The sequence below is a fragment of the Ursus maritimus genome, unplaced genomic scaffold, assembly GCF_017311325.1.
Source record: "Ursus maritimus isolate PB19 unplaced genomic scaffold, ASM1731132v1 scaffold_14, whole genome shotgun sequence".
In the NCBI taxonomy this organism is placed as follows: Eukaryota; Metazoa; Chordata; class Mammalia; order Carnivora; family Ursidae; genus Ursus; species Ursus maritimus.
The window spans coordinates 44,567,202-44,591,743 of record NW_024423786.1 but is presented as its reverse complement, the minus strand read 5'-3'; the positions used below and the strand labels follow the sequence as shown (position 1 = coordinate 44,591,743).

The 24,542-nt window shown below is 55.2% G+C and overlaps 2 protein-coding genes and 1 non-coding gene across 3 annotated transcripts; all 3 read left to right on the top strand.

Annotated features, from left to right (window-relative positions):
- Nucleotides 1-488: 488 nt before the first annotated feature.
- On the top strand, nucleotides 489-3,860 carry RPL18A (ribosomal protein L18a). Its single transcript, XM_008703953.2, has 5 exons — nucleotides 489-620; nucleotides 1,917-2,096; nucleotides 2,691-2,820; nucleotides 3,381-3,490; nucleotides 3,713-3,860. Exons 1-5 carry the CDS (start codon nucleotides 603-605, stop codon nucleotides 3,803-3,805), a joined length of 531 nt encoding a protein of 176 aa, XP_008702175.1. The 5' UTR covers nucleotides 489-602; the 3' UTR covers nucleotides 3,806-3,860.
- Nucleotides 3,171-3,303, top strand: LOC121102675. The gene has a single exon (XR_005834787.1). It is a non-coding gene; the product is annotated as a small nucleolar RNA SNORA68 (small nucleolar RNA).
- Nucleotides 3,861-10,023: 6,163 nt separating the features above from the next.
- On the top strand, nucleotides 10,024-21,564 carry SLC5A5 (solute carrier family 5 member 5). The gene is made up of 15 exons (XM_040629037.1): nucleotides 10,024-10,380; nucleotides 11,198-11,263; nucleotides 11,588-11,639; nucleotides 11,832-11,899; nucleotides 12,686-12,840; nucleotides 13,281-13,421; nucleotides 13,503-13,632; nucleotides 14,559-14,647; nucleotides 15,368-15,480; nucleotides 15,559-15,629; nucleotides 16,061-16,147; nucleotides 16,217-16,410; nucleotides 18,118-18,242; nucleotides 18,965-19,080; nucleotides 20,180-21,564. Exons 1-15 carry the CDS (start codon nucleotides 10,024-10,026, stop codon nucleotides 20,342-20,344), a joined length of 1,929 nt encoding a protein of 642 aa, XP_040484971.1. The 3' UTR covers nucleotides 20,345-21,564.
- The last annotated feature ends 2,978 nt before the right edge of the window (nucleotides 21,565-24,542 follow it).

Genomic DNA, 24,542 nt, shown 5'->3' with positions numbered 1-24,542 from the left:
TATGAGCCTGCTTCTTCCTCTCCCTCTCCCCCTGCTTGTGTTCCCCCTCTCGCTGGCTGTCTCTATCTCTGTCAAATAAATAAAAAAAATCTTTAAAAAAAATAAAAATAAAAGATCTTTTAAAAAAATTTAAATCTTAAAATAAAAAAATATTAAATATATATAGCAAAAAAATTAAAGTAATTAAAATATTACACCCGAAAATAGTCATTTCATGCAATATAAAGCAGTAAGGAAATAAACAAATTCTACACAGGAGCGTCCCCTGGAAGTGGAATGTTCAAACTACCACCCAGACCTCCCCGGGTGCCTACAACTCCCAGCGTGCCGCGCAGGACGCTCCCTTACGGCCATGTTGGAAAGGGAGGGGCTAGTGGAGCTCACTCTTACGAATTGTAGTCTCTCTGCGGAGGAAGGAGGGGCTGTGAAAGGTTGGTGGACCTGGAGCCAATGAAAAAGCAAATCTGTTGAGCGTCGGAACGAGAAACCAATGAGCATGCTGCTTGTAGGAGGCGGGACTTCCGGCAACGATGCCTTCGTGAGCGGCTGCGCGAGGGCGGCCACTTCCTTTCTCGTGTGGCGGCGGCAGGGAGGAGCACGCCATGAAGGCCTCGGGCACAGTAAGGCGAGCGCGGCGGGGTAGGGGGCCGGGGATTGCAGTGCGGATCGAATCGGGGGCCCCGGCAGGTGGCGTGGGCCGCGTAGCGGGAGCGCGCTCTTGGTTGGGTCCCGCAGCGCCGCGCGCCATCGCCCCCAGGTGTAGCCAACATGGCGGCCATTGCGGGCGCCGCGTGGGGGAGGCTGGTGCCATGGTCCCGGCCAGTTGGGGGATCGCGGGTTCCGGAGAGGCCGGGTCTCCTTTCCAGGGGAAGGGACAAGTTGCGCGGCTTGGACGTTCGAGCCACGGGACTTCGTCGATTTTCTAAGTCTCGGTTTCCCCATTTGCAAAGTGGTCACGGTGGGACGAAACGTTAATATTTCTTGGTTCCCGGCGGGGCTGTGAAAAGTAGAAGAAAACTGTAAACCCGAGCTGAGACGGGGAGCTTTATTGCTGTGGCAAGTGCTTGGTAAAATCAGAGGGCGCTGTGGCGCAGAGATGGAAGAGCAAGCCTTCGGGAGAAACAGAGTGGGTCCTGAACATCTCCCCAGCCTCAGTTTCCACCTGGGAAAGAGGCCAGCTACATCAGTCCCTCCCTGAACAGGTGGTCCGCGGGGCTGATTAGTCACATTGAGAGGTGGGAGTAGGAGACAAGTTTGCGATATTTGGGGCAACCTCCTTCCCATATTAGTGAAATGATGGCGAGTCATTTACGAAGGTGGGTTCTTTCTACAATATTGCAGTGTTTGGGCCTGGCTGACATTTTTGTCTTTGCATCTGTGTAAACAGGGAGAGTCTGCTGGGAAGTCCAAACCTCTTTGGACTGCTGCTGGGAATACTGAAGCAGCTGCAGGTCCCATGGCAGCTGGACTAGGGAAGGAACTGGATTCTTGTCCTCGTTCTTGCCTGGAGTGGGCTGTGAGGTCCCAGGCTGGTCCCTGTCTTTGGGCCCCAGAGCGGAAGAGGGCTTTGGGAAGATGTGAGCTGCAAAGGTGCTGTGGAGGAGGGAGCCTGCAGGTTTAGCTTTCAGCCTTTTTTGCAGGAAAGTGAACAGAAAGGGAAGGATAGCGAGATTCACAGCCCTGCCCAGCTTTCCTCAGCCAAGGCAAAGGGTATCCAGACATCTTAATTCTTCCCACCCTCGATCCCTGTTTTGGGAAGGATGGGACAGTGTCATGACCCAGTCACCGGGATTCCACATGGATGCCCTGTGATGGGACAGTCTGTTTTCGCTCTCCTGATTGCAGTTATCACCAGGCTCGGGAAAGGGAGCAAGGTGAATCTTCACAGTTGCGTCAGGACTCTGTTTGTGTTTCAGCTGCGAGAGTACAAGGTGGTGGGGCGCTGCCTGCCCACCCCCAAGTGCCGCACTCCACCCCTGTATCGGATGCGAATCTTTGCACCTAATCATGTCGTCGCCAAGTCCCGCTTCTGGTACTTTGTGTCTCAGCTGAAGAAGATGAAGAAGTCTTCGGGGGAAATTGTCTACTGTGGACAGGTATGGGGTGTCTGAGGATAGAGTGGGACTTGGCGTGGATTTACACCTTCCTGGGGGGGGGGCTATTCCTCACCCCAGAGTTCCCAGAGTTCCCAGACTTCATAACCCCTGGTCTGTTCGCTTAAGCCCTAGGTTGGGATAGGATGGCTACGTCCGTGCCCTTTCTCTGATGAGAGGGCCCCAGGCAGCGTGTGGCCGGCGTGCTCAGACACCTTGGCCGAGGCCAGCACCTTCGCTGGGCCTCATGTATAAGCTGGGGAGAGGTGCTGTCACCAGGGCACATTCGCCGTGATGGGCACTGGACTTTGTGCATCAGCTGCTTTGGGGCCCAGATGGTCTTGGGCCCCAAGTAGTGTTTGGGACGAGTTGAGCTGGTGGTCCACATGAGGGAAGTGTGCCGGCCTGGCCAGCTGTGGACACCCTCCTGTTGGCATGGGAATTTGTCCAGGACAGCAGATTGCCTTCCTGTGCTCTGAGATTCAAGGACTGGGAGACAGGCACAAGAGAGGCCTGGGGCAGAGGATCGGTGAGGGTCGGAGCCGGGGTTGGAGCCTGTTCGCCACCCTTGCTGCAGCCAGTGTCTTTGGCACCTAGGTGTTTGAGAAATCCCCCTTGCGGGTGAAGAACTTTGGCATCTGGCTGCGCTATGACTCTCGCAGCGGCACCCACAACATGTACCGAGAGTACCGGGACCTGACCACCGCGGGCGCCGTCACCCAGTGCTGTGAGCCGGGGCCAACACCCAGTCTCCCCTTAAATTCGTCTCGCAGGCGTCTGCAGCCCAGTCGGCCTGCGCCCCCCTTTCCTCCAGACTGAGGCAGGACAAATGCCAGAGGCTTCTGGGATAAGGGGGTTGGGGAGTCCAGGGGTGGTGATGGGGGACACAGAGGGGTGTGCGCCTAGAGGGCAGGAGGGGAGAGGATGCTCCAGGCACATCCTTTTCTGGCACCTGGCAGCAGGTGGACCTTTGGGGTCCATCACTTGTGCAGACATAATCCCCCACCCAGAGTCTAGCCCGGGCCTGTCCGTTGGGATCTGGCGCTAGTGGCCCCAGGTGGCCCCAGGGCCCAGACCCCAGCACCTCAGCCCAAGAACTGCTGTTTCTCATCGCAGCAGTTTAAACAGAGGTGCTAACAGCAGGTGGACCTCGTCGCCTTTGGGGGGCTGTGGCCGTGCCCCTCGAAGTGAATCTGGAGGTTCTACAGCCCCGATAACGCCAGTGCCTGCCGGGGCCAGAGGCTCCAGAGCCCGGGGTACACACTGGTCCTGCCTCCTTCCCTGTAGACCGAGACATGGGCGCACGACACCGTGCCCGGGCCCACTCGATCCAGGTCATGAAGGTGGAGGAGATTGCTGCCAGCAAGTGCCGCCGGCCAGCGGTCAAGCAGTTCCACGTGAGTGTGCTGGGGGCCCTGCTGGGTGGGTCTGGCCAAGGGGGGCTCCCCTGGAACATGCAGCTGGCCCAGCTGCTCCCCGGTCCCCCGGCCTTGGGAGCTGCGGGGAGGCGCTGGGTTTGACGCAGGAGCCCGGTGGGGGGTGGCCACACGTCAGTGGCCCCTGGAAGACAAGGTTGAGAGGCTTCTACCCCCCCCCTCACCCAATTCTCCTTATCACAGGACTCCAAGATCAAGTTCCCACTGCCCCACCGGGTCCTGCGTCGCCAGCACAAGCCACGCTTCACCACCAAGAGGCCCAACACCTTCTTCTAGGTGCAGAGCCCCCCCGGCTCCAGGTCTGCCCAAATAAACTCCTTGGGAAAACCAAGGTGCTCAGACACTCTTGTTTTCTTTGTCTGCCCTGCAGAACTCAAAAGGGCACAGCCAAGCCGTGAGTTCTCTGCTCGGGCAGGGGTCCTCCTCTCTTGAAGTGGGTCCCAGGCACCCGATTTTCCCCAGAAGGGGAGCCCCAGGAATGGCAAAGGCCACACCCCCAAGCGCTTTCCTGCCCACTTAGCTCTCCAGGGCGTCATCTAGCAAGGGGCTGTCCCGGGCAGGGTCCCAGAGACGGAGGGCCCAGTTTTCAGCCCCATCAGGTGGCCCTCTGCTGTGAGTTTTGGGGTGCCTTGCAGGCCACAAGTTTTGGCCCCTAAACCTGTCACACCTTCCTTGTTAGACACAGGCCTCTGTGTCGTTTCCCCCCCCCCCATGCTTTTGGTGAGGTATGGCAGTCAGATATCAGGTGCCCAGAAGGACTCAGGATAATACGGTTGGTTCATTCCACCTGCAGGGATTTCTACCTCTTATCCAGGCTCAGAGCCCTAGTCTTTGGTTCCAGGATCCTCAGAGCAGAAACCAGGGGGCGCTGGGGAGGGCCGTGAGCTTGCTGTGCTGGGGTGGTTTCTCCTTTACTAGGTGGGGGCCCCTTGAAGGACACCCTGATCTGCCCAAAGAAGGTCAAGGTCTCACTGTGGGTGTCGGTCTCCAGGAGACCACTTGAGGCCCTGGGGAATTCCAGGCACGAAGCTAATCCCACTCTGGCTGAGCCCCTCAGTCAGGAGGCTGTGGCACAGCTAGGAAGGCAGGTCTTGGGAAGCATCTGTCCTTGCTGTGTGACCTTGGGCAGCCCTGGCCCACTGAGCGAGTCCTCATCAGAAAGTTGGGATCCTCGGCAGCTTTACTCAGTTGGCAGGACTTGGGAGAATCACAACTCTAGGTAGTGGGGGCAAAGGTCAGCAAGGATCTGCCTTCTATTCCAGAGAGCCATGGAATAGGAAGAAACCAGGGCACAAAAAGGCAGTGTGGGGTGGGGGTCTGGGGAGCAGTCAGGCCTGGAGCATCCCAGGCGAGGGTATAGCCTCCCTTCCCCCACTTGAGGTGCGTAGCTAGTTGGCACGATCAGGCCCGTGGTTTCCAGAAAACCAGGTCACTTCAGACTCCACCTATGTTTGGAGAGGTGCCCAAGGCAGAACTTGGCACAGCCAGCCACTGTCCCGAGAAAGACCTGAGGACAGGGTACCAGGCTTCCCAGACCACACTGGCTGCTTTGCACACTGCTCTATAATGATTACTTCCCAGCTCCACGCCTGTGCACGTGCTGAGCCTTCTGCCGGGACTGTTCCAGATCATCATTGGTTTGGCCTCGCTAAAGTTTGTAAGCCATACTTGTATTCCAATGGCAACGGGTGGGTTTTCTGTGCCCCCCTCCTGTAGAGTCTGAAGAGAGCAGGACCATATGTGTCCCTCCTTGGCTCCAGGACAGGTTCAATAAGTCTGGGATCCAGAAAAGGGTAGGGACAGCCACATGGAGTAAGGATGGTGATAAACTCCCGGGTCTGGCATTGCTGGACCCAAGTCTTGTCTTTTTGACGCTGCCAAAATCCCCGCCCGCCGCCCCCTCCGCAGGTTTACCAGTTTACTCCCCATAGCGTTTAATAAGAAGGGGGCCTGTATTCCGGCCTTGCCAATGCCATGGGTTAGGAAACTTCAGTGGCTGAAAAAAGATCACATCTTAGGGATTTATATTTGCCTTTTCTTAGGAAGTAGGCACTTTGCTCTAAAGTTCATTTATATGGCCTTGGCTCCTTTATGGGGCTGCTGGTCATTTTTTAAGTTACTGTTTTGTAAAAGCTCCTTTTATATGTGGGGCAAAAACCTGAGGAAGAAAAAACAACACTTTCCCACGTATATGGTGCAGATTCTTCCAGGAGGGCACTTGTTGTTTTTTAAGGTATATTTTGGGGGCCAGGCTAGAATTTTTGCAGTTTTTGCCTTATTAATTTTTTGTGACTTCAGGCAGAAACCTCTAGTTGCCACCAAATACTCCTTCCTCAGTAATAGGATCTCCATATCTAGATGCCACCCACAAAGAAAAAATATCTTTCCCAGCCTTCTTTTCATTTAGGGATAACCATGTGACACGAGCAGTAGTGTTGTGTGCCATTTGCAGGAAGTACCCGTTTGGCTGAAATACAGGCACAATATCTGGCGCTCCAGCAGCCGCCTTCGGCCATTAAGAAGCCACAGTGGAGCAACAAGGTAGAAGGACTTTGGTATCTGACCCTGTGTCTATGTGATGAGAATGGGGGGGGCGGGGAGAAGGCAGCACCAGTCTGCTCAGGCTGTAATCTGGAGACTTTCTGTCACTCATGGCTTGGACCTGACGTGGGCCCTAATGGTTCTGGCCTGGGGCAAGTCACTACCCACTCAGGTTAGTTTCTTCCTGTGTAAGGTGGGGTTGGTCCTGGGTGTGGGAAGACTTCAGATGAGCTAGAGCTAGGATACGTCCCCAGGAAAGTGGAAGGCCCAGGCCCCGCAAAGGCCCCCTGTTCACCCCTGTCCCCACCTTGGGTCTTCATCAAGGCTTCATCCATGTTACAGCCGGAGAGCCAGGTGGGAGGGCTCTGCCCCAAGCAGCCAGAGGATGGGGTCAGTCCCTTATTGAGAGGCCTTTGAACCAAGGATGAGTGAGCTCCCAGCTCCCTAATGACATCTAGGCATCCACCCGCCCTGCCAGCTACTTGTCCTCAGTGAGTTTGCCCACAGAACCCTCTACCACGGGAATCCCCCCCCTCCCCAAACCCTGCACAGAGCAGTTGCCAGGACTCTGGCTGGAGGTGAGGATAGCTGGACTGAGCCCTCACTCTCCAGAGACAGTGGAGGTGCCAGAACCAAGCAGAACAAAACTGGAGATCGGTGATAATGAACCCTTGGGTGTGAGGCCCATGAGGCAGGGCTGGCTTCCAGCATCACTGACATCCCTCTGGTCGGCTGGGTGCTCCCAGGTCCTGTCCCTGGGTTTGGCCAGGTGCCAAGTGCCACGCCAGGCAGGACTGGGAGCCCTGGGGGAGAGATCACAAGCTGCCCCTCCCTGCACCCCCCACTCCTGAGTCAGGACCATCAGGCAAGGGCAGGCACTGAGGCAAGACAAGATGGGCAGGGGCCCCAGAAGACCTGACCCAGATTCTGAAACCAGGACCGCGGAATCCTAGAATCACAGCAGGGTGCTCAGGACCTCACAAGGGTGGACTCAAGAAGCTACAGCACCGTTAGTAAGAATGGCGTGCTTTTACTGAGTGCAAGGGAGAAGTGGAAGGCCAGACACCCAGGAGGTCATGCTGGAGCCCGAGTAGCTCACAGCCTTTCACCCCTGACCCCTGCCATGTCTCCAGGGAGCCCTGGGGGTCCCCAGGAGGCAGGCAGGCAGGCAGGGGTGGGGACAGCAGATAGCCATGCAACACCCTGACATCCCTGACCCTTGTGCTCAGACTGCAGCTGCAAGGCCGTCGGGGATTTTCCTGCCCTTCTCCCTGCCCATATGGGAACTGTAGGGTCAGGGAAGGTGCCGCTGCATCTCCCCAGCCGGCTCCCTGTACCCCTCCAACCCCAGAGGAGATGGTCCCGCTCCCCCTCACCCCCGCCCCGTTCCCAACTCTGGGCCTCTCACATCCTGGAATTCCAGAACACTTCTGAATCCAACCATTTCTCCCCACCCCACGGCCGCTGTCATGGACATGGTGGGCTTTTTGGAGTCTACAAATCTCATTCAGTCCCTCTTGCTCCAAACTCTCCAGTGGCCCCCCCACCCCCAGCGCCCTCACAATAGAATCCACACCCTTCGCCAAGGCTCAAGGCCCCTTGTGGCCTTACCCGTCCTCGCTCACTCTGCTCACTCCACTTGTTCCACCGCAGGGCCTTTGCACTGGCCGTTCCCCTGCATCTCCAAGCTTGGCTCACCCTCTGCCTGTAGGTCTGCCCTCACCTCCTCCAAGAGTTCCCCTCCCAGAGGCCCACATAAAGTCATTGCCCAGGCCAACTCCATCTCTGACCTTGCTTCACTCAACCCTCAGCTTCTGAAATGTGTGTTCATCTGCCGGCTCGGTCGGTGTCAAGTACCTGTGTGCAGTATGGGTCCGCCTGGATCCTGCGGCATCCCCAGCAGCCGGTGCACGGTCCTGCACACAGTAGGCGCTCAATGAACGGGCCTCAGTCCAAGCGTCATTCTGTAGCCTCCCACCTCCCAGTAGAGGAAGAGAGAGGCTGGCAGTGGATGGTAACCACTCCCAGAACCCCCCTGGGGAGGGAGGACTGGGTTTGCGTGCCATGCAATAACTTGCATATATTTGCATTTGCTTGCGTGGGTTTTCAGGAAGGGGATCCCCTCCAGGATTTCTCCTTTCGCATCAGATTCTCCAGAAGGGTGCAGCGCATCCGGGCCTGGAGAAATGAAGGTGGGGGAAGGAAAAGGAACTCAGTGTTCTCCCCCCACCCTCCTGGCGGGGGTGGAGGGGTCCATGCCAGAGGCCAACAGATGCCTGAGTGGCAGTCACTGTAGCGCAATTCCGGGGGGGGGGGCGCCTCCAGGCTGGCCCCACATCATGAGCACGAAGAGGGAGAGCTCCGGTGACACCAAGGGATGCGCAGAAGATGCTGGACAGCACTGGAGTGGCGCGAGTCAGCTGGGGACCACCAGGAGGCGGCAGAGGCTTGGCGAGGATTCCAGGGCCCTCAAGTTCAACCCCACGGATGTCCAGATCCCTCTGGCTTGTGGAGGAGGGAACCCAGTTTCCGGACACCATGTCAGGACTGGAACCCAGAGGTCAGAGACTCCAGAGGCCAAAGTTCCTCAAGTCCACCAGCGAAGGGCCCCAAGACGACAGTGTCTGGGTCCCTTGATGGCATGACCCCAGGCAAGGGACTTCCCCTCCCCACCCTGGGTCTCCTCATTTGCGTGATGGGGGACATGTCAGACACTACCTCCCAAGGAGTCATGGGCCCCCCATTTATCCGGATTCGAGGCCACCGACAGTCCCTCCCTTATGACCTCCATTATACACTTAACGCCTGGCACAGGACAGACGCTCCCTGAGTGTTCCACGCAGGAAACTACAAATGAATGAAGACAGAATGAATGAAGGGCTAACTCTGTGCCCGGCTCCAATTACATAGGTTCGATTTATTCCTCGGGGCAGGGGCTACTTGATCTCCATTTACAGATGGGGAAACTGAGGTGCACTGACAAGCAGACTGCCCGAGGTATGTATGCATTTAGGACCTGAACCCCAATGTCTCCCACTCAGCTTAGCCTGGGGGTGGGGTTCTGTGGTTTCCTCCCGCTAGGTTCTGAAGAAAGGGCGTGGCTGCAGGTGAAAGTCGGGGGAGGGGTTCAAGCAGAAGGAGTTTTCCTCAAGCGGCAGCGCAATCCAGAAAATGAACCCCTGGCTCATGGGAGTGTGAGCTCCCCTTCGCTTAAGGTACAAAAGCACTGCGGGGATTTGAAAGCTGAAGCCACAGCTCCCAACCGTGTGGCCTCAGGTAAGTGTGATATGCCATCTCTGAGCCTCAGTTTCCCCACCTGTCAATAGGGGAAAGTGCCACCGAAGTAGAGGGGTGTTTGGGAGCCGCACCCTGCCCCCACCCCCAGCAGCCACCCACGTGGCCGGTCCTGGCCTATCTGACCCAGTCCCGGGCGGAAAGGGTGCGGGTCCTGCCCGCCCCCAACTCCAGGGGCGGGGTTTCGCGGACCCGGGAAACCAATAAATCCACAGCCCATCGCCGGGAGCCACCCCTTAAGCCCCACGGAGACCTCCAGTTGCGTGCGCCGAGCGCAGCTCCCTGCGAGAGGGACCGACGGCTGGGCGGTGGACAGACCGCTGCAAGGGGCCCGCCTTACCGAGCGGGAGGCGAGGTGCACCGACAGACAGACGGCAGAGGCAGGCGCGTAGACGAAGAAGAGGGACAGGGCGGCAGACGACCGCAGCGAGGATCCACAGAGTCCTTCCCCAGGGAGCCCCTGCCGAGTCCCTTTCGCTGCCTCCCTCCAGGGGCCGAAGGAGGCAGGTGTGCGGCCTCTCTGCAGAGGCCAAGCATCCTCCCATCTCCACGCAGCCCTGCCTCCTCGGTCGCTGCCAGTTTCCCTTACCGGGGGAGGGGGGGGCCCGCGGGGTGGCTGGAAGGGCCGAGGACGCGCTTGGCCCCCACACCTACACCTCATGGCCGTCGTCGAGGCAGGAGCGCGGGCCACGTTCGGAGCCTGGGATTACGCGGTCTTCGCCCTCATGCTGCTGGTGTCCACGGGCATCGGGCTGTGGGTCGGGCTGGCGCGGGGCGGGCAGCGCAGCGCCGAGGACTTCTTCACCGGGGGCCGGCGCCTGGCGGCCCTGCCCGTTGGCCTCTCGCTGGCCGCCAGCTTCATGTCGGCGGTGCAGGTGCTGGGCGTGCCAGCCGAGGCCTACCGCTACGGCTTCAAGTTCCTCTGGATGTGCCTGGGACAGTTGCTCAACTCCCTGCTCACCGCCATGCTCTTCATGCCGGTCTTCTACCGCCTGGGCCTCACCAGCACCTACCAGGTACCGGGCAGAGGCCCGGAGGCAGGACCCGTCTGGCTGAGAACGCAGGGATATGGCGGGGAGGCCCTGGGGCTTTGACGTGCTGGCTGTACAGGGGGCCGCAGGCGGGCTCCTTCGGGCTTTCGTGTGGCAGACAGGAGCCGAGGGTTCTGGGAAGTAGCCCTAGGCAGCGGGGTGAGGGGCAGGAAGGAGGAAGAGGAGCCACCATCCCGGTTCTCCTCGGTGGAAGCCCGCGCAAGGCGGAGCCAGGTGTGCACTAAGTGTGGACAGGCACAAACCTGCCCCCCGCGTGCTTGGGCGTGCGCACGGACGATGCTTGGGCCATTGCCGGACAGTGGGCTGAGGGTTCGAAACCTGACTTCCCCATTTACTTTGCTCGGGCTTCCCAAGTGTCAAACTGGACTAGTAAGAAGACCTCCCTCCAGGGCAGGGGGTAAAGTGATTAAAATGGTGACCAGTATACAGTAGGCGACCAATAACAACTGGCCACAGGCTCTGTATAGTCCTCTTGTTGATTCAGAGCAGCGCCTCCCGGGGGACCAATTAGCCACCAGTGGGGGCGGAGGAACGTGCGCCTTTGACGGATCCGTTTTCCTGGGAGTGTGCCCAGGAGCGGGGATGGCGCGTGTGCACAGACGTGTGCAGACTGATCGGAATCTGTGCGCTTGGTGGGGGTTCCCCCACGGACAAGAGTGGAGAGAGAAGTTGGCCTCCAGAGGGAGGGCAGAAGCCACGAGGGCGGGTGAAGTACCCAGAGGCCTCGATCTCCTGGGTGGGACCTGTCCAGGTGACCACGAGCCTCGGTTCCTCCTTGCAGTACCTGGAGCTGCGCTTCAGCCGCGGCGTGCGGCTCTGCGGGACCCTGCAGTACCTGGTAGCCACAGTGAGTGGCCTCGGCCCCGCCCTCACCCTCAGGGTCCCGCTCAGACCCCGCCTGGGTCCGGGTCTTCGTCGGCCCCGCCCACAGCCCGCCCCTATCCGTCAAGACCCCGCCCCATGGGTCCCACCCCCATCCTGTAAGGCCCATTCTCAACCTTTCTGGCCCCGCCCCCTGCGGCCGGGTCGAGAGGTTTGGCACGAAGGCCCGCCGCCACCTTGCTCCGGATCCCCTACTCGCCGGACACTAGCAGCTCCGCCACCGCTATTCTCTCCTCCCCCCTTCCGCGTCGTCCGCGGGCCTCACCTGGTCCCGGCTCTCTACCCGTAGATGCTGTATACCGGCATCGTGATCTACGCCCCCGCGCTCATCTTGAACCAAGGTTTGACTCTGGGAGATCTAGGGACGGTGACCGGGAGGGAGCAAAGGCTTTGAGACTAGACCGAAGGAGAGGGGAGGGGCAGTGCCGGGAGAGACTTGGGGAGGGAATGGAGAGATGAGGACCCTAAACAGTCGGGGCCAAGTTTGCACCCTGTCTGGAGGCCTAATGGGGGGGGGGGGTTTCCTTGCACAGTGACTGGGTTGGACATCTGGGCATCGCTCCTGTCCACTGGAGCCATCTGTACCTTCTATACGACTGTGGTGAGTGACACCCCCACCCCACGTGGGGGCTTCATGCCCACTGGGTGGGGGAGACCTTGAAGCCATCATCCACTCCTTACTTTCCCTTCCTGCTGAGGAAGCCTGCATTCCAGCTGGGCCTCTGTTTCCTCATCTTAATAACAAGTCATTTGAAAGGCTTATTGCTAAGAGTCCAGGGAAAATGCTAGCTTCAGGACTGGCTGGATCCAGGGGCCACAACAGCATCCTCCGGGCCCCTCTCCCATCTCTTAGGCTGCCATTAGCTCAGAAAGTGAGTTCCAATTTCAGGATGAGCTGGCAAAAGTTCCAGGAGGGTTTCCGTAGGCTGGCCCCCAGTCTTTCATGCAGGATGAATCAATCACAAAAGTTGGAGGGGCTGGGGAAGATGTCTTGGTTGGCGATTTCTGGAGCTGGGAGTAGATTGGCTTCCCATGAATGGCCTTTGAGGGAGAAGGGGCTTTTCCAAAGGCAAATCCAGGGGCTTCCATGGGAAGGCAAAGGTATGGAGGCTAGAAGAGTAAAAGCAATAGCTAAGAATAATCGTAGTAGTAGTAATGATAATGCTGGCAGCCATCACTCATTCACTCACTGAACTTGTATGTGCTAGGGGCTATTGCAAAGATTTTCCTCATATGAACTAATTAAATCTTACAACAACACCGTTTTCCAGATGAGGAAACAGGCAGAGAGAGGCAGCAGTCCCAGCCACTGTTGAAAGCCAAACTGGGCTGGCCTCGGACAGATCCTTGTCTGACCCCCTGCCTCCCCGTCTGTCCCATCTTGCAGGGCGGCATGAAGGCTGTGGTCTGGACTGATGTGTTCCAGGTCGTGGTGATGCTAACTGGCTTCTGGGTTGTCCTGGGCCGCGGGATCATGCTGGTGGGTGGGCCCAGGAACATGTTTGAGATTGCCCAGAACCACTCCCGGATGAACCTGATGGAGTGAGTAAAACTGTAGAGAGGGCACTGCAAAGAGGTGGAGCTGACATCCCTCTGCCCTGGGAGAAGCCAACCAATGCCTCCTGCTCCAGGAAGCCCTCCCTGCTTCCCTTCCCAGACTCCTCACAGACCAAACATTTGCCTCCCCTCTCTAGACTGCCCTAGCCCCCACCCCTTCATCTGTCCCACCATGTCCCCCAGCCCAGACTGGAGACTGAAGGCTCTCTGAGGTCCCAGCTGGGCACAGAAAGTTTTTGAATGCATACATGGACGACTCAGTAAACAAATAAATGTTCACTCTGGCAAACTCCTACTCATACTTCAAAACCCACCCCCAAAATCCCTTCGAGGCCCATAAGGTTCAAAATGGCCATTTGGGGCCCTTGGGAGGGTGAAGTCAATGTGGTTTTCCCATATGGCTGTCTTGTCCCACCCTTATCCAGCTTTGACCTGGACCCGCGGAGCCGCTACACATTCTGGACTTTTGTCGTGGGCGGCACATTGGTGTGGCTCTCGATGTATGGCGTGAACCAAGCCCAGGTGCAGCGCTATGTGGCCTGTCGCACAGAGAAGCAGGCCAAGCTGTGAGTGTTTAGGAGGGGCGGGATGAGGGCCTCTGGGACCAGCTGCCCCCCTTCCCAGCCTGAAGCTTCCCCTCCCTCCAGGGCCTTGCTCATCAACCAGCTGGGCCTGTTCCTGATCGTGTTCAGCGCTGCTGGCTGTGGCATCATCATGTTCACGATCTACGTAGACTGTGACCCTCTCCTTGCAGGGCGGATCTCAGCCCCGGACCAGGTAAGGCTGGCCCAGGCTCCTAGGCCACTCCTGCCCTCCCCACCCCCGTTCTGAACTCCTGCATGGATGAACCTCTGGGGGCCGGGTAGAACAGCATTCCCAGAAGAGAGAACAGCCTGCACAGAGGTCCAGGGCAGCAAAGAGCTTGGCTCAGAGAAGGATCTGGAAGGAGCAGGGAAGACAAGGCTGGGAGGCAATGGGGAGCCACAGGGGGAGGGGGTGAACAAGGGCAGGGCACATTCCCATTTAGAGTCAGAGACTCCTTGAGGGATATTAAGGAGGAGATGGGACCATGGTTCAGCATGAAATGATGGTGTTGGTCATCATCATAATAATCACCAGCTCTCATGCCCTAAGCACCTACTCTGTGCCTCATGCTGTTCCCTTCACAAGCAGTTAGTCTCCCATAAAATCCTTCAACATGGGATGCGTACAAGGCTGTCATGGCCCCCACTTTACAGATGAGGAAACTGGGGCTAGAGTGGGTGGGAAGCAACTGCCTGAGGTCAACAGGTGAGTCAGCGGCAGCACCAGGGTGGGAGCCATGCCTGGTTCAGATTCAGTTCAGAGTTGGCAAAAGATGGAAGGCTATCCCATCTGCTGTCCTCCACTGGGGTCAGCTCCTGGGCTGTGTGAACTTTGCAATCTTGGCCAAGGGCTGCACCTCTTAGCCTTATTGTCCTCGTCAGTAAAGCGGAGATGACGTGGGACTCTGCCTCCCTGGGATCCCAGGGCTCTGTGCGTGGTGGGGCTCAGTGACAGTCCTTCGGGGCATGTAGTCCATCAGCAAACACACACTCAGTGCCCACCGTAAGCCCGGTCTGCACTGGGCCCTAGGGACATGCAGTGTGAGGACAGACAGAATCCCTTGTCCTTGGGGTGCTGCTGTCCTGGACGCCAACCCCCGACTCCCCCCCCCACCCCAGTACATGCCCTTGCTGGTGCTGGACATCTTCGAGGACCTGCCTGGAGTCCCTGGGCTCTTTCTGGCCTGTGCTTACAGTGGTACCCTCAGGTGAGCAGACCTCCTTGCTCAGATGCTGTCCCTCTGCAGGATAGAATGTTCTGGGCATGTCCATCATTACAGTTCCTGCTTGGTCCCCAGTGGGCAGCTCAGGTGGGCCCCAGCAGAAGGCACGCCCTGGGGACAAGGACCCCAGCTGTGAGGTTTTCACCTTATCACCTGGCAAGTCCACACCTGCCTCCCCTCTCCTTTCTTTCCTTCCTTCTGCCCCCAAACAAATATTGAGCACCTACTACATACTGAGCTCCTGCTATGTGCATATGCGGCAGGAACTGCCATTCGACATCCCAGGGCACAGCTGTGACCAAATGGTCCCCCACTCCTGCCCTCAGGGGCCTCACATTCTAGCGTTTTCAACTATTCCGTGACTTCCGGCACATCCCTGCTCCTTCTGTGACCAGGGTCCCATGCAATTCTCGGCACGCTATGATTGCTGTGTAATGAGAACTTGTGTCATTCGTGGCCTTGGTCAGGGGTGTCCTTGCTCCCGTGAGGGTGTCTCAGGTCTGGGGGCGCGGATGGTGAGGTGGTGGACATCTCCTCCACTCTTGGGGAATTCTGTCACCCATGCCTCTGCCCTTGGGCTGGATGGGGTCCTGGCAAGTCAAACGGTATGAGCTGCTAGGGCCTCCCCCAGCAGGTGGACCCCAGAAGGGGTGTGGCCAGTCCCTTGAGGAGGCCTGTTGACCACCCTCCCCACTCAACTCTCAGCACTGCCTCCACCAGCATCAACGCCATGGCTGCGGTCACCGTGGAGGACCTCATCAAACCTCGGCTGCCGAGCCTCGCACCCCGGAGACTCGTACTGATCTCCAAGGGGCTCTGTGAGTTGGGGGAACTTGGGTGTGGGGGCGGGGCAGGGCGGCATCTCCCCACTGACCGTGTCCCCCCATCTGCCACAGCACTCATCTATGGTTCAGCCTGTCTCACCGTGGCGGCTCTGTCCTCGCTGCTGGGGGGAGGCGTTCTCCAGGTGAGCGCTGCTCCCTGACCCAGCCCCATCTCCACAAGAGGCAGGGCATCGTCTCCATGGAACTGAAACCCAGACAGGGTCCTGCTTTTTTGGTTTTGTCCGATACCGCCAGCCTGATACTTTCTGCAGCTACCTGGCTGGTGGCAATGTGGGGTGGGAGGTAGGGGGCGGTGGCTTGGAGGCTGGGAGGGCCTCGCCCTGGCTTGGAGGTGGGACCAGAAATTATCGGGATAAAGAATCCCCCCTCTTTGCCTCCAGCACAGGGGAGAGGGGCAGGAACAGGGCGTCCCGTCCCCTTTAGGGAAACCAGCGGGGAGTGTCAAGGTCCGCAGGGGAATTCCTCAGCTCTTGCTTTCCTAGCCAGCAAACTGAAGCTGGGAGAGGTGGGATGGCTCTGCCTTCAGCTCCCCCTCCCCAACCCCTTCTCGCAGGGCTCCTTCACCGTCATGGGTGTCATCAGCGGCCCCCTCCTTGGAGCCTTCATCCTGGGAATGTTTCTTCCTGCCTGCAACACCCCGGTGAGTGGGGGCAGCTAGGGGTTGGGAGGACACAAGGCCTCTCTCCCCTGACCTAGGCTCTGTCCCCAGGGCGTCCTCTCCGGGCTGGCCACCGGCTTGGCGCTCTCGCTGTGGGTGGCCGTGGGCGCCACTCTATACCCGCCCAGCACCCAGTCCTTGGGAGTCCTGCCGTCGTCTGCTGCCGACTGTGTTGTGCACTCAGCCAATGCCTCTGGCCTCCTGGACCCACTCCTTGCCACCAACACCACCCGTGGGAGCCCCAGGTGAGCGGGCTGGTCTGAAGGGTGGGTGTGGCCTCAGAGGGTGTGGTGGGGGAGGGGGGCTCTTGAACTGAGTCTTGAAGGAAAAGAAGGAAGGTGCTTGGAAGAGGTGAAGGAAGGGCATTCCCAGTGGAGAGAAGCCTGAGTTCGGGTTCAGTTCAGTGCATTCCAACTATGGTGAGAATGGGGTGTATTTAGTGGGCCGAGAAAGGATAGATGAGGTCCAGGCAGAAGAATTTGGTCTGATTCTTTACTATTATTATTACTATTGAGATATAGCTTACAAACCATAAAATGAATCATTTCAGAGTCTTTTTTAGTGGATTCACCAGGTTCTACAACCATCACCATTAACTCAAGAACATTTTCATCACCTCACAAGGAAGCCCCATCCCCATGAGCAGTCAGTCACTCCCCATCTCCCCCTCCCTCCAGCCCCTGGCAACCACAATCCACTTTCTGTTGCTATGGATTTGCCTGTCTGGACATTTCTTATAAACAGAATTATACAATATATGGCCTGTTTCAATATACGGCTTCTTCCACTCAGCATGATGTTTTCAAGTTTTTTGTTTTGTTTTGTTTTGTTTTTGATGTTTTCAAGGTTTATCCACATTGTAGCACCTATGAGGGCTTGATTCCTTTTTATGGCTGAATAATATTCCCTGTATGGATGGACCACATTTTGTTTATCCATTCTTCCCTTGGGCATCTGGGTTGTTTCCACTTTTTGGCTACTGTGAACAGTGCCGCTATGAACATTTGTGTGCAAGTTTTGGTGTGGACAGATGGTTTCATTTCTCTTGGTCTATACCTAGGAGTAGAACTACTGGATCCTATAGAAATTCTTTTTAAATTATTTTTTAAACATTTTTAAAAAGATTTTATTTATTTATTTGAGAGAGAGAGCAGAGCGAGAGAGCGCACGAGTGGGGGTGGAAGAACAGTGGGAGAAGGAGAAGCAGGCTCCCCGTGGAGCAGGGAGCCTGATGCAGGTCTTGATCTCAGGACCTGGAGATCATGATCTGAGCCAAAGGCAGACGCTTAACTGCTTGAGCCATCCAGGCGCCCCATATCTTTTTTTTTTTTTTTTTTTTTTTTGAGAAATGCCTGTTCAAACCCTTTGCCCATTTTTTAATTGGCTCATTTGTTTTTTTATTGTTGAGTTGTAATTTGTATATTCTTTACATCTTTGTGTATGCTGGACACTAGATCTTTATCAGAGGTATGATTTGCAAATATTTTCTTCCACTCTGGGGGTTTTCTTTTCATTCTCTTGGTAGTGTCCTTTGATGCACAAAAGTTTTCAGTTTTGATGAAGTCCAACTTATCTATGTTCTCTTGGGTTGCTTGTGCTTTTGGTGTCCAATCTAAGAAACTCTTACCAAATCCAAGGTCATAAAGGTGCACACCTATGTTTTCTTCTGAGAGTTTAATTTGGGTAGATTCCGAGGGTAATAGGAAGCCATGGAGAGTGGTGAGCAGTGGCAGAAGGTAATCTGAGTTACATTTTAGTAATGCTCCCTCTGGTTGTGTGTAGAGAACACCTATGGGTGAGAGTGGGTTAGCGGGAGAGAAAGAGAAGTAGCTACTGCACACATCTGAGTGAGCGATAATGGAAGGCTGGGCTAGGCCATGGCAGTGGAGATGGGAGGAAATGAACAGATTGGGAGTGGCTTTTGGACTCATGCACACTTCTCCTACCCCCAGCCCTGAAATGGACCTTGATCGACCTGCCTTAGCTGACAGCTTCTATGCCATTTCCTATCTTTACTATGGTGCCCTGGGCACGCTGAGCACTGTGCTATGTGGAGCCCTTGTCAGCTGCTTGACAGGTAAGAAAGATGTATGGCCTCCTCAGAGATCACCTTGCAAATCCCTCTGCCTCCAGGACCCACTGGGCAGGAAGAAGAGGAAGGACATTCCAGTCAGCCAAATGGCCACCACGTGCTGGATGCATCAACACCCTTTATGCTGTGTCGCCTTCGGGACAAACCCCGCACCTTGCAGGGCTGGTCCTGTTTTGCAAAGGCAGAAGAAACCGAGCTGCTCCCCGCCCCCCCTTCTGCCTTCTACCTGCCTCTCTAGTCTCTCCCCTGCCTCCAAAACTGAGTCCTTGCTAGAGGATACGGGGTGGAGCTGTGAGGCGCTGTCCGTTGTGCTGAAATACCTACTCAGCCGGCCCTCGGCTACTCTGTGTCCCTCCGGGAATTCTGAAATGCCAGGGAGAAGCGGGAAGAGATCAAGAGAAATCAATAGTGATCAGTGTCTGTTCTTGCTTCCTTTGTCTCAGACTTCACATTCACCAGGGCTTTCTTGAGTCCTTCTGTGTGCCAGACACTATTCTAGATGCTGGGGAAATAATGAACCCACCCACTGATGTATTACATCCCCTCACGATGTAGATGAGAGAACTGAGGCCCAGAGAAGGGCAGGGGCTTGCCAGGGACCAAGTGGGTCATTATCAAATCTGGGATTGGAACCCATCAGAGCTCACCCCTCCCCCTCCCTCTCCAGTTCCTGTCACCTCTTCATTAAATACTCCCCTTTCCCACAGGCCCCACCAAGCGCAGTGCCTTGAGTCCTGGGCTGCTGTGGTGGGATCTTGCACGGCAGACAGCATCGGTGGCCCCCAAGGAAGAAGTGGCTACCTTGGATGACAGCTTGGGGAAGGTCAGTCACAGAGCTGGCTCCCAGAGCGGGGGCAGGGACAGTGAAGTGACTTGGGGTCCCCTGGGCATCACCATAAGTCAGGGGAGGGGTATGGTGAGTCACCATCTTTCTCAATGTCCCAGCAAAAAGGCTTGGTTGAGACCTGACGTGTCTTCAACACTTTTATTACACCCTTTATCACACACAACAAAGACTGAGCAGAATTTCATACTATTCATTTCCTTGGATTACTTCCAGCCTGTGGCAGGTGAGACTGGTTTACCTTTAGGGTACTGATATAAAAATCTCTCTGATAAATAAAAGTACTTAATTCAAAAGTGAGTCAACATAGAGAAAATCTTATATAAGAAACATGACCGGGGGTAGGCCAACTTCACCCAAAGCTGTGTGGTTGCTATGTGAATGCCCTGAATTTGGAAAATGCTGTCCCTGATCCAGACCTGCCTCTGCTTTGGAATCCCTGTTCCATTTTCTCGTTTCTTACACAAGAAGGTGTGTGAATTGCTTGCTTGTGCCCACAGCCCTACTGTGGGCTGGGGTTTGTGTCTACTGTCTAGGAAGAGCAGATGAAAGCTAAACTGAGAAATTAGTAGGATCTCAGCAGGTAATGAGGACAATAAAACAGGGTACTGTGATGAAGGTGGCCTCTAGGAAGAGGTAAGAGACAGAGCCCCTAAGGAGGAGGAGCCAGCCCTAGGAACATCTGGGGGAAGGGCATTCTTGATGGAGGGCAGAGCAGGTGCAAAGGCTGAGGGAAGGGATTTGGCTGGAGTGTTTTCAAGGCTCCTTTCAGCTGCCGTGGGGAAATATTTATTTTCTTGAAGGGGAGCAGGCAGAAAGTCAGAGTGAGAGGGAGGCAGGCATCCTTGCAAGCATTGATGGCTTGGACCATAGGTAATGTGGGCATTGGGTGAGAGAAGCGGATGGAGGTTTTGGAGGCAGAAGGGACAGGACTGGCTGATGCACTGACCAAGGGGACAGTTGTGCAACCCTGCTCAGGTTCTGTCCTTCTAGGCCCTCAGTGATCCCATCTGGGGGATGAGCTGACACAGAGCAGAGTGGGGTCTCTGATGATGTCTTTCTTCTCTTTTCATTCCAGGGTCCTGAGGAACTGCCCCCTGGAACCAAGAGGCCTCCTGACTTCCTGTCCACTGACGAGGATCATTTGCTCTTCCTGGGGCAGAAGGAGGTGAATGGAGCTGGCTCCTGGACCCCTAGCAGTGCACATGACCGTAGTCAGGACCTTCGGGAGACAGACCTCTGAGCCAACAGGGGACTGACCACCAGGGATGGAACTTCAGGGTGGGCCCTCCCAGGCCACAGAAGAACAGCCTCAGGCTCTGATTGGCTGGACTGTGTCCTGTGCAAATGAGTTTGGGATCCCTGCCCATTGGAAAGAGGTGAAACCCTGCCTTTGGGAGGTCATTTTATCCAGCCCTCTTCCAGCCAGCCACTAGTCTTAGATGCTGTACCCTTGCCTGCTCCCCCAAAATGAAGCCAGATTTCTCTCTACATACAATAGAAAGATGTTGGAGTCCCCTCTGGACAACATGGGAAAACCCCAGGCCCAACATTAGGGTCTGAGAAAGTCTCCAGCATTTCTCTGGAACATGTGTGAACATTACCAAGGATTTGGGAGGTCCTCAGGCACCACCCCCTGCACCCCATTTTGCAGATGGGGAAACTGAGGCCTGCAAAGGGGCAACAACTTGACCAAGGCCACAGAGCATACCAGAGATCATTGAGAGGTGGGACACCAGCTCTTCTACCTTCACTGCCTCCCCGTTTTCCTCCCTTTGGAGGGTCAGACATCACATGGCCCCTGACCTTGGGAGCAAGAAGGGAGGATAAAGGAGAAATAACATTTTCGATCTTCCTCTTATGCCTGGACACTATGTATCTCATCCATTAAGGAACATGAACCCACTTCACAGGGGAATAAACTAAGGCTCAGTGAGGTAGCCTGAGGTTACAGCAAGTCGGGTCTGGGCAGGGACAGACCTGGGAGCTGCATGATGCTGAAGTTCCATTGCCAACATGTCACTGGCAGACAGGGTCAGATAGGTTGGGCAAACCCATGTCCTGGGGACGCACTTGACTTTGGATGGAGATTTAATCCACGCACATCAAATAAACGGACTTTGATGCTTGATGTTTTGTGCTCTCTGAAAAATCATTCTGGCTGTTGCCTCAGATCTCAGTCAGGTCTGAGTGTGAATCTCAGTGTCTCTTGCCCCAAGACTGTGAGTGAATGAACCTGAGTGTTTAAGCATCAGAACCAGGTGGTAATTGCCATGTTGGGATGCATCGTGCTGCCCTCCCCGACACAGCTTCTTTCCCCTCCTGATTTGCCCTTGAAGCATCCCCTCCACCCTGCCCTTTCTGCCTGGACCCTGCCAGCCTCCACCGTGTCCCTGCACCAGGCCCTTGGGGTCTCTGGGACCTCAAGAGCTGGCTGAACTCACATTGGCCCACATACCTGCTATGGCTCCTGTGGTCCCCAAGGAAACATCCCCTACTCAGTTCAGTAGGGTCCTCCCAAAATTCAAGACCCGGAACCTCAGAATGTAACCTTATTTGAAGAGTCTTGGCAGGTATACTTCGATTGAGATGTGGTCATAGGGGATTAGGGTGGGCCCTCAATCCAATGACTGTGTCTTTATAAGAAAAGCAGAGACACAGACACATGGGGAGAAAGCCATGTGGACACCGAGGCAGAGATAGACACAGAAGTTGACACATCTACAAGGCAAGGGACACCAAGAATTGCTGGAGCCACCAGAAGCCAGGAGAGAGGAAAGAGGGTGTTCTCTCAGCGTTTTTGGAAGGAGTACAGCCTACCCACACCTTGATTTCAGACTTCTGGCCTCCAGAGCTGGGGGAGAATAAATATCTGTTATTTTAATCTATGGCAGCTCAGGAAGTTGATACTCACCTCGGGATCTGGCCTCTCTCCACCCCTCAGAGACCTGGCCCTCTGTACCGGCTGTGTTCTGGAGACTTTTCGATTTGGACGTAAAAGGGACCGTTGGAAATTTTCAATCACCGACCGAATAGCATGGGAAGCAGACTTTCCAACGGTTAGTGGTGCTCGCTCAGAGCAGAGCCCAACTTGGAGGTGAGAAGAGGCGTGAGGGGCTAAGGCGGAACAAGCTGGTCCGGCTGATGTTTCTGAGATCCAGCCATGTTGTCCCACTATCAGTAGTTCATTCCTTTCTATTGCTGAAGAGTATCCCATTGTATGGATGAATCACAGTATGTCATCCATTCACTATGTCAGCCCTGAAAATTAAGCAGCCAGTTATTTCGCCACCAAAATGGGTTTATTCAGGAATGGCAGAGGAATTGCGATTTGGGACTTGCAAGCTATGGCAAAACCATAGCCAAGTCTAGGGAACAAAGGAGAGGAACGTTACTTTATAGAGAAAAAGAAGGAAGTTGGGCACCTGGGTGGCTCAGTTGGTTGAGCGTCTGCCTTCGGCTCAGGTCATGATCTCGGGGTCCTGGGATCGAGCCCCGCATCTGGTCTGCTTCTCGCTCTCCCTCTGCTACTCCCCTTGCTTGTGGTCTTTCTCTCATTCTCTCTCAAATAAATAAATAAACAAATAAAATCTTAGAAAAAAAAAAGGAAGGAAGTTGGGAGGGGTGATTTTGAGGGTTTGGGGAAAGTGAGGGTTCCAGGTGGTGATGGTTTCTCATTGGCTGAGTTGTGGCGGTTTCTCACTGGCTGGGCTGAAGGAGAAAACCTTCCTTCCTCCTGCTGGGCTAGTAAAGTAGGCCTCCTGTTGGAAAATGCCAGGTATGCTTCTTCCTGTTGGAGGTCTGCAATTTGTCGAGTTAGTAAGGTATCAGAGCGCCCCCTGCTGGCCTCGCGGCGATAAACGCTGTTTCCTTTATTCAATTTCACACCCAGGTCATGAACACTTGGGTTGTTTCCACTTGGGACTATTACAAATAAAGTTGCTGTGAACATTCACATACACATCTTTGTGTGCGCATATGCTTTCATTTCCCTTGGTTAAATACTTAGGAGTGAAATGGCTAGAGTCTAAGGTAAGTGTGTGTTTATTTAAGAAACTGCTAAACTTGGGGCGCCTGGGTAGCGCAGTTGTTAAGCGTCTGCCTTCGGCTCAGGGTGTGACCCCGGCGTTCCAGGATCGAGTCCCACATCGGGCTCCTCCGCTGGGGGCCTGCTTCTTCCTCTCCCACTCCCCTGCTGTGTCCCCGGGGTGTCTCTCTGTCAAAAAAAAAAAAAAAATTTTAAAAAAAAAAAAAAAAAAAAGAAAAAAAAAAAAAAGAAACTGCTAAACTTTTCCAAAGCAGTTGTCCTATTTCACATTGTTGCCAACAACATATAAGAGTTTCAGTCGTTGGGGCTCCTGGGTGGCCCAGTCCGTTAAGTCAGGTCATGCCTTCAGGTCAGGTCATGATCTTGGGGTAATGGGATTGAGCCCCACGTTGGGCTCCCTGCTCAGCAGGGAGTCTGCTTCTCCCTCTCCTTCTGCCCCACCCTCTGCTCCTGCACGCGCTTGCCCGCACACACTCTCTCTCGCAAATAAATAAATAAAATCTTAAAAAAAAAAAAAAGAGTTCCAGTTGTTCCACATACTTGTCAGCACTTAGGTTCAGCTGTTTAATTTTGGTCACTGTAGTGGGTGTGTGGCTGTATACAACCATGGCCTTTTTTTTTTCCCTCAAGATCTTATTTATTTATTTGTCAGAGAGAGAGAGAGAGCAAGGAGAAGCAGGGGGAGCTGCAGGCAGAGGGAGAAGCAGGCTCCCCAGTGAGCAAGAAACGGAGCCTGATGCTGGACTCAATCCCAGGACCAAGGGGGACCTGAGCTAAAGGCAGATGCTTAACCCACTAAGCCACGCAGGCATCCCATCTTGGTCTTGTGTTATATTTTTCTTTTTTTTTTAAGATTTTATTTATTTATTTGACAGAGAGAGACAGCGAGTGAGAGAGGGAACACAAGCAGGGGGAGTGGGAGAGGAAGAAGCAGGCTTCCAGCAGAGGAGCCTGATGTGGGGCTCGATCCCAGAACGCAGGGATCACGCCCTGAAGGCAGACACTTAACAACTGCGCCACCCAGGCGCCCCTTGTGTTATATTTTTCTGATGGTTAATGATGTTGAGCATCTTACTTGTTGCCCATCCATGTATTTTCATCCGTGTCTATTCAAACCTTTTACCCACTTAAACTGAGTTTTTTGTTCTCTTATTATTGTAAGAATTCTTTTTTAAAAATTTTTAAAGATTTATTTATTTTAAAGAAAATGCCTGCGGGGGCGCCTGGGTGGCGTAGTCGTTAAGTGTCTGCCTTCGGCTCAGGGCGTGATCCCAGAATCCCGGGATCGAGGCCCACGTCAGGCTCCTCTCCTGGGAGCCTGCTTTTTGCTCTCCCACTCCCCCTGCTTGTGTTCCCTCTCTCGCTGGCTGTCTCTCTCTGTCAAATAAATAAA